Source organism: Aethalodelphis obliquidens, unplaced genomic scaffold (genome assembly GCF_003676395.1).
Source record: "Aethalodelphis obliquidens isolate GAN/ISIS:26980383/991018 unplaced genomic scaffold, ASM367639v1 scaffold14, whole genome shotgun sequence".
Classification (NCBI taxonomy): domain Eukaryota; kingdom Metazoa; phylum Chordata; class Mammalia; order Artiodactyla; family Delphinidae; genus Aethalodelphis; species Aethalodelphis obliquidens.
This window is the reverse complement of record NW_020837958.1, coordinates 16,262,726-16,271,416: the sequence shown is the minus strand read 5'-3', so window position 1 is coordinate 16,271,416 and position 8,691 is coordinate 16,262,726. Positions and strand designations below refer to the sequence as shown.

Below are 8,691 nucleotides of genomic sequence, written 5' to 3'. Positions count from 1 at the left end.
GTAATAATTTGATGTATTTGCTTAAAGTGATTTAGAGCAAATAATATCCCTTTAGGACATAAGTTAGAATGAAAGAAGAAAAAATACCACTCCTTGATAAATCTTGAAAGGAAAAACTCCATTTTTTCATCACTGTTTGTTAAATTATGAAACTTGTCAATATTGAATTTTAGGAACCATTTGATGATCTTTTTCCACAAATCATGCTTTCCTTTGCTTTCAATGCCTCGACAAATTTTTGTGCACTTATAATATTAAGGGAATCAAATAGAAATATACAAATATGTCTATTTCATTTAACTTAGATCTTTAAAATTTAGAGAATTAACCCTACATAACAATTACAAAATCACTTTCCTCCATTAATTCATTTTGGAGCATAATTTTGCATATACCAAAAGGAACATTCCCAAAGCATACCTGCACACTCTGGCTGAAGTGACCCCAAATTTCAGAGTTTCTACTTGAACCAGAGTGGCTCTTCCTACTGCAGTGAAAACTTGAAACAGGATTTAGCCAATTCCATATATCAGGTTGTTGGTTCTTCTGCATTTTGAGGATCTTTCAGACCTCCTTGTAAAAAGATTTAGCTCAATGGTAAAGTTAAGTGGTGGGGAAAAAATCCTCCACATATAAAAGCAAATGAGTTTTTAGAGAATAGAGAATAATCTCTATGAGAAATTACTTCTAAATTATCCATGTGGAAATTAAACTTAGCTCTTGTTAACATTTCCGTAGAAATATGCATTTTGATTAAACCAAATAAATAAATACAAAAATAAATCCCTAGAAGTAGGCATAGTCATTTATCTATATACTCACAAATATTTTGCTCTTTTCTGATCATCAGTATTTTTTTCTTGCTTTATTTGCTTCATATCCTTTAACTTTATTTACCATTATTCATGGAGAGGTTTTCTATCTAAGACTAAGTTGATTCTCTGCATACTTCTTATCTGTGAAGTCACTTCAGCAGAGAGTTACTCTTTGGAGTAAGGTCCTCATCTCTAATCTGTATCCCTCAGCTAGTGCACTCAGTCTGGTGCTGCCCCATCACCGCCCTAAGGCATGTAGAGAGAGGGTTCTCGCTTTGCCCAGTCTGTTCACTGAGCTGCCTTTGAAATTGGTGAGGAAGGAGGTCTGTGGAGGGGAGAGATAGATGTACTGGGTGACTATTTGAAACCAGTGTAATCTGTAAATCTGCCGTACACTTTTAGTGAGAATTGGGGCGGGGGTTTCCGAGTTAACATGCAGAAATCAAAAGGAAAATGGAAGTTTCATTTCATTACCGAGGGTTCTGATATGAAAGGGATTTTTTCTAAAATTTTACCAAGATTTTGGCAATTAATCTATACACTTAAAGATATTAAAATATTCCTAACATTGCCATGTTATATGTATATTTATATGTATAAATAAACATCACACTCATATACACACGCGCACACACACAATAGCACTTATCAAATAATACTGCTTTATACCACCTGGCTGTTAATTTAAATTTGGAGCAAGTGAAATATACACCACCTAGGAGAGTGTACCTTTGACCGTGAAGAGTGCGGAAAATCACCACTGTAATTGATACTTTTCATTCATCATGAAAAGTTTTTATACTGTCAGTAGAGAGAAAGCCACATTTCATTTTGTCAAGCCAAAAACATACTACCTAACCGCCTTTGTATAAAAGCTAACACAACATGTCAAAAATAATAGCATAGCCCTCAATATACATTGAACTGGTGAAAGCAGTTAGGAACGGTTTGGCAAAGATAAAACGTAAAGTTAAGTTTTACATTATTTTCTTTTCATTCACATTCACACCAGGTAGACTTTGTCAAATACCTATAGTAAAGAAGAACTTGTTCACGCATGCAGAACAAAATAAAATAAGATTAAAAGCTCCAGGAAATCTGCCTGCTTCAAAAAACCATTAAAGTGTGCCTATCCCTCAAGCCTTACAAATGTGTTAATTGTCGTGTTTCAGTCATGTAAATATGTTTCAGCATAAAGTAAGCAAGATTTCCTGTTATAGAAGCACTGCTGTCTGGGGGTGTGTGGGTAGGGAGGGACGAACAAGGACTAAATAACACACTGTAATGAAACCTGCCTTTGGGCAGCACATGCCTCAGTTCTGAATGCCCAGAAATACTTCACAGACGCTCTGGGCTGCCTAGCAATGGGGATTTCTAATTCTGGCTAGCTTGACAAAGTAAATACAACTATTGAACATAAGGCAGCTCCTAATAAAAAACAACAATTCCCCCTTGTAAACACCTACAGTTGGCCCCATTAAAAATTCTTTCTTCATATCCAGGAACTAGCAAACCCTTAAACGTGGGGATCTCAAAGTAACTACAGAACAGTTGGGAGATTTAATGCTGTCGACATGTTGTACATTGCCATTTCCACCGAGCCCTTCATACCCCATCTCAGGGCTTTGTGGAGCAATGTTCTGCATACACTGTAGGGCATTATGCAAGCAAACACATTGGCTATTATGCTCCCAGGACTCATTCATGGACAGCCAAAAGGAAATCAATATATGTTCATACTTACATACGAAAATATATGGTTGAGGGCATGTTCATCCAAAGCTGCCGGTTTGGAGTTACTTAGTGGACTGAAATTAGTGTGATAACTTAAGCAATTATCTGATTTCAGAATTCTCTGATCCCTGCTTTTTCACATGTTAGAATTCATGTCTTCCATTAGCTATGTATCAGTCAGACCTCTGCCAGTCCCTAAGTTAAAGTGCATCTGCTATAGTTTCAGAAATCTCTAGGATTTAGGGATCAGCCTTGAGCTTACACACATATTTATCTGCTAACAGTTTACTGAGTAGGAGGCTTCAGATTATAGTAAAGAGCAAACATTAGTTTGAATTCTAGCAGACGAGCAGATTGTACCTTTTGCCACCTCCAGAATAGCTTCCATATGCTTTAAGAGAAAAAAAGTTCTCATATAATTAGTAGTTTGAATTTATTTCTAAAAGAAGTGTTTTTTTCAAGCTCAACATTCAGATCTGAAAACGGTGTATGTTCCTAAAATATCTTACTATTCTTAAGCCATCGGAGGGGTAGTACCAAAATATTGCTCCTAAAATGTTTCCTCACTTGTCTCGGGTAGAAAAGGGGCCTTCTGGACAAAGCAGGCTTGAAGAGCCCATCAAAACAACGATCCCTCCACAGAAAGATCTCAGCCTTCTTCTGCTTACTGCCAGAGCAGCAGTAGGCCCTAGATCTCAAGAGTCTCTCAGCTTGGCCCTGCTCAAGCTTAATTCAGATTCTATACACTCTGGAGCTTATATGCTCCTGCCTGCATTGTGAGATCCAGAGCCCATACAAGCCTTGGGTTAAGCAGAGTTGGAGACCAGTCAAAAGGTTGCCAGAGGGAGAAGCCCTGCTACAATTCAGGAAGGATGAATGAGAGGGAGTCCGTTCAGGAGATATGGGGAGTCTCATTCAGGCCGTGATGCACAACCACAGGATCACAGTGGCCATGTGGGACTTCGCCACCCCATTCCTTTATCCTTTATCCATCCCAGAGAAGAGGCTAGTGGTGGTGGGGGGGGGCGGGTTAGGCATCTTTCACAGTTTCTACTGTCCAAGTTTAGGTCACAATTCAAGTCACTTTATTCCAACTGTTACCTAAATGATATATTTTTTTCAGTCCTGCTCATGTTAGAACATGAATGAGAATAAAATGTGCAAAAGAAAAAGGAGAGACCCAAAGAAAAGAAAAAGATACTGCCTTTAGTTTGTGTAGAAAGCACAACTTTTTTTTTTTTTTTTTTGCGATACACGGGCCTCTCACTGTTGTGGCCTCTCCCGTTGCGGAGCACAGGCTCTGGACGCTCAGGCTCAGCGGCCATGGCTCACGGGCCCAGCCGCTCCGCAGCGTGTGGGATCTTCCCAGACCGGGGCACAAACCCATGTCCCCTGCATCAGCAGGCGGACTCTCAACCACTGCGCCACCAGGGAAGCCCGAAGGTACAACTATTTTAAGGAAAGTTCTCCAGGAATAATCTAGTTTGTTCTCCATCAGTGTATGAAATAAAGGAGGAGAATAACATGACTCCCCATATCTCCAATGTCTGAAAGTTCAGGAACATTGGAACTGAAACATGGTGGTATTCTTATTATGATGTAGTCCAAAAGATGCTGACTCACATTTTAAGAGGATTAAACGCAACAAGCCATCCCCACAAACAGCACTGCCAGAGTCTTTCCTCCATGCACACTTCACACAGGGCCCAACCCCTCCACCTGGAATCTTCCTGCTGGGCAGGAGTGAGGCTGGGAACCACCACACCCCACAGGAGCACGGTGGGAGTGGGAGGACCCTGTGGGTCACTTAGTGACTAGAATGTCTTTTCTGAATCAAAAGAAAGCAAGAAAAAAAAAAAAAGAAAAGAAAGAAAGCAGGATCTAGAACAGCCTGTGTACACCACCTTTTGGAAAATTATGTCTTTAATAGAATACACGTCTGCAACAACTGTTGTTTTCTGTTATTGACCCACAGCATCCTCCCACTCGCACCGTGCTACTACCAAGCCAAACTTCTAGCCGCGGCCACTCCCCTGTTTGGTGACTGCTCCAGGAAAGGTGCCCTTTTTTCTGTCCTTCAAAAATGCCAAGCTTATTCCTACCTTAAGACTTTTGTATTTCATTCCCTTTGCCTGGAAACTTCTTTTTCAGGTCCTCATTGGTCTTTTCTGAAAATTTAGATCTTAGCTCAAATGTGCTCTGCAGAAAGGCTTTCACCAATTAGAGCAGTACCCCCAGACAGTATCGTATCACCATGTTTCATTTCCTTAAAAGACTTCTCACTGTCTGAATTATCTTCTCCATTGGTTGGCTTTCCTGTATGTTAGCTGTCTCTCCTTGTGTTAATAAGTGTCTATGTATTGTCCCTTTCTGAAGTCGTAAGTTTTTTGAAAGCAAGGATTTTGCCTGTCTTGTTCAGTATTTTACCTCCAGTGCTTAGAAAAGTTCTGGCACATAGAGCAGTGAGTAAGAACGTGGACTTTGAAGCCAGAATGCCTGAGTTCAAATCCCATTTGAATACCCTGAAGTTGCAACATCACTTCGGTATTTTTCAGACTTGGTCACGTATTCTACAACCAGTTGAAAGGGAAGCTTGGAAGTAAAGTCTTTATTCAGGATGGCCGTATATCCCCGGGTTCTTCTACTAAAGGAGGAAGGGAGAGTGGACACTGGAGGTTAATGACAGTCTCTATTAGAGTCCGCAGCCCTTCAGAATCCAAATATCCGTGCACAGCCTCTTCCCACACACTTACCTCTTCTTCAGGGGTGAGTGGGGAATCCTACAGCAGAGAAACTGCAAAAATTCTCTGCCCTGGCAGTAGAGGAGTGTAGCCCAGTTTGTAACCCTCAGTTCTGCCCTCTGGAAGGAACTCCCTTATCCACTCTCCTTTGTATCCCTCTAGAAAGTTATTCCTTGTCCATTATCATTGACGGCTACGTGAAGTCACTATTAGAGTCTGGGCCCTTTGGGGGCTGCACAGTTTTTACAGCCCACTTATTGATAGATCAGATTTGGGGACTTAAGATTTCTTTAGGGGTTGAATACTCATAGACTCTTGACCAGGCTTGTAGTTTCTTTGGCAAAACAACCCCCTCAGAATTTTATGAGGTTCCGAGTTGATTTGCTTCCCTTTGCTTCCACATGCAAGTAATCACAGCCAAAGAGTTGTCCAGACATAGTTCTCGGGTTCAGCTGCAGGAAACAGATCCCATCTGATTATTTGATGCAGTCAGAAAGGTTATACCAGAAAACTGGGAGCTAGTGCAATAATTGGAAGGGCTGAAGGATAATGTCACCAAACTGGCCTCTAGGGAGGCTACTGCCTCCACCAAAGTCAGGAAGGAGAGGAACTGGGAGACCGCAACTGGAGCTATTCACTGAAAGCACACAGCTGCAATCTTGGGGCAAGTAACTTCCCGCTGCCGCTGCTGCCAGTGCTTCTTGGCCCCCATCAAGCAAGTCACTGGACACTGAAACACTGGGCTGGCCTCCATTTCCACAGCTGCCTCTCTGCTCCCGGGAAGCCGATGAAGCTGTTGACTAGTCACTAGAATGCAGAAAAACACAACAACAAAAAAAACTGTCCCTGCAACAGTGCTTGCCAATTGCAGCGGTAAAAGCAGGAGGAGAGCACCTGCTTCTCTTCCACCTTCTAAATAGTACAGCTGCATCTAACTGGATAAGCCTAATTCACACTTCTCCAGCCTCTTACCTGCAGGCAGACACACCACAAGGCAGTTGAAATGGGTGCATGCCCACCACAACTCTTACCTTGTAAGACTTGAGTCTTATTTTCTGGCCTCTCTGTTCTACCTATACCCATCTCTTTCATCTTACTTGTAACTAGCTTGAAGCCATCTGAAATAATTGACTTGAGAGGGAAGGCAACACCCTTAATCTGACTTTTGTCTCTGAGCCGGCCCCCATTTTCTGGCCAGCCTCTTAATGAGGTATTTCACCAAGGCTTAGGGGCAAAGAGATCTGTGAAGGTTGCCTGCTCTGGTGTGCAATTGCAGAAATAGCTGGGTTTTTTCAACTCTCTGACATCCCAAATTACCAAGCTTTTATTCACTTTAAGTTGTGAGCTGCAGGCAGGGCATTTCCTTTAATAGAGTTGTAGTCCCTCTACCTCTTCTTGCATATTCTATAGCTCTAGCCTAAGTTCATTTCTCTTTTGTAAATAATTTTGCCAAAAATGGCAAGAAGCCACTAACACAACAATATCCTGAATTTCTGCAGTGTTTCAACTAGAGCCACAGGCCTAACAAGGGTAGTCAGCTTTCCAATCTGTGATACTGACCTCACTGCCCACCTTCCAACCACTAAGCCAACTTAGATTTTTCTTCTTTTTTTAAAACATCTTTATTGGCGTCTAATTGCTTCTCAATGGTGTGTTAGTTTCTGCTCTATAACAAAGTGAATCAGCTAACACATATATACGGAATCTTAAAAAAAAAAATGGTTATGAAGAATCTAGGGGCAGGACAGGAATAAAGACGCAGGTATAGAGAATGGACTTGAGGACACGGGGTGGGGGAAGGGTGAGCTGGGACGAGGTGAGAGAGTGGCATGGACTAATATATACTGCCAACTTAGATTTTGATGGTAGAACTCGATCCATTTTTCAGGTACCAAATTCGCCGTAAGGAGGATATAGGTTAGGCTGCTATTAAAGAAATTCAAAAATGCAGTGGCTTAAATAACATGGAACACATACCCCATAAAAGCTCAATTCGGTGACCCAGGGCTCTTTTGGTGTCAAGATACCCTAAACTAATTCTGTGGTTTTGCTATGCCCTCCTCAGCCCAAAGCTTCCGTTTGATGGCCCAGGACAGCTGCTTCAGCACCTACCCTCAAGTCCACATTTCAGCGAGTGGGAAGAGGGAAGTTTGGCTTGTCCCTAACGTTGTGGAGCCTAGAGCAGGAATGCAAATAAAAGACCACATTATTATATGCCTCAATATTTTAAAGTTATCAAGCCAAAAAATCATTAAATATGCTTTCCCTTCCTTCCTTCACAAATATACCTACCTGGAAAGCCAAGTTTAAATTTAGGATCAGGGCTCTACTCCAGAACATGGAGACATAGGAAGAACGGGCCTACAGCCCATCTCCTTTCTCTCCCCGCCCCTGTCTCCTTCCCACACACAGCGGGCAACGTGATTGTGCTTGGGGACACCCAGGCTTCACATCCAAACTCTGTCCACACTCCCCACAAACAGCCACCCCTTGGCTCCTGCTGGGGCCCCAGGGTGTGCACGTAGACAACACAGTTCGCCCACGGTGGACAAACCTGGGGAAGAGACCTGTGCAGGCTTTGTGGCCATTTGCACAGGGAGTTCCGAGGTTCTGAGTACCCAGAGTGTGTCCTATAATGAAGGGTACAGGCTCTAGATGGGCACATCCCCTTCACCCTGTTAATTCCTCACCCCATGAGGAGGGGTGGGTCAGGGCCCAGAGCGGGGGCCCTTTTGCTGGGGTCGAATAACGATGCCAAGGGGAAAGGGAAGTAATTGGCACCTCCCCCTCTCTAAGGATCTAACCTTGAACTTAATCATAGCACTTCTGCTCAAGATGAAGCAACCAGAGCTTAATCACTCAGCCTCAGCTATTGGCAAAGGCAGCTGGGGAGCATGGCCTTTATTCTGGGAGGCCATGTGTCCCACTAATACGCAGAGATTCTTTTACTCGCTGCAAAGGAAGAGAATAGATATTGGGAGTAAGCTAGCAATCTCTGCCACAGACACATGCCTTTTCACAAATCACACTTTTGTTTAGACAAGTGAGTTCTTCACAATCTGCTTTCAGAGAGGTGAGTTTGGAGGCAAGACAATACTGTCAGTTATAATTGACGGTCAGAATAATTGCACACCTGAGCATTTTTCAATGGGCAGCCAATGTGCAATGTTCCAGGTCTGAAATTTTGTCTAATTTTCAGCTCAATCAGGAAGAACCAAATGAATTTTTTTCAATTCAAAGGATATAGTATGATTATGACATTCAATAAAACAATTTTAATCCAAAACCCTGGGGATGAATTGGATCTTAAACAAACAAACAAAACTGAAACCTAAAACCTGACCATGTTTTGGCAGCATTTCTTCCAGAAATATTCGGCTGCTATCAAACATACACTTAGC

General features: G+C 42.2%; 1 protein-coding gene across 4 annotated transcripts in view; it reads left to right on the top strand.

Moving 5' to 3' along the window:
* The window catches only part of ELP4 (elongator acetyltransferase complex subunit 4), a 226,466-nt gene that overhangs the window by 210,390 nt on the left and 7,385 nt on the right, over positions 1 to 8,691 (top strand). Inside the window, exon 10 of one of the 4 annotated variants that reach the window (XM_027115113.1) lies at positions 4,525 to 4,607. The exons of the other annotated variants lie outside the window; for them this stretch is intronic. Within the exon in view, the coding sequence (XP_026970914.1) occupies positions 4,525 to 4,593 (69 nt within the window). The 3' untranslated portion in view covers positions 4,594 to 4,607. The remainder of the gene's footprint in view (positions 1 to 4,524; positions 4,608 to 8,691) is intronic. 4 annotated transcript variants of the gene reach the window in all.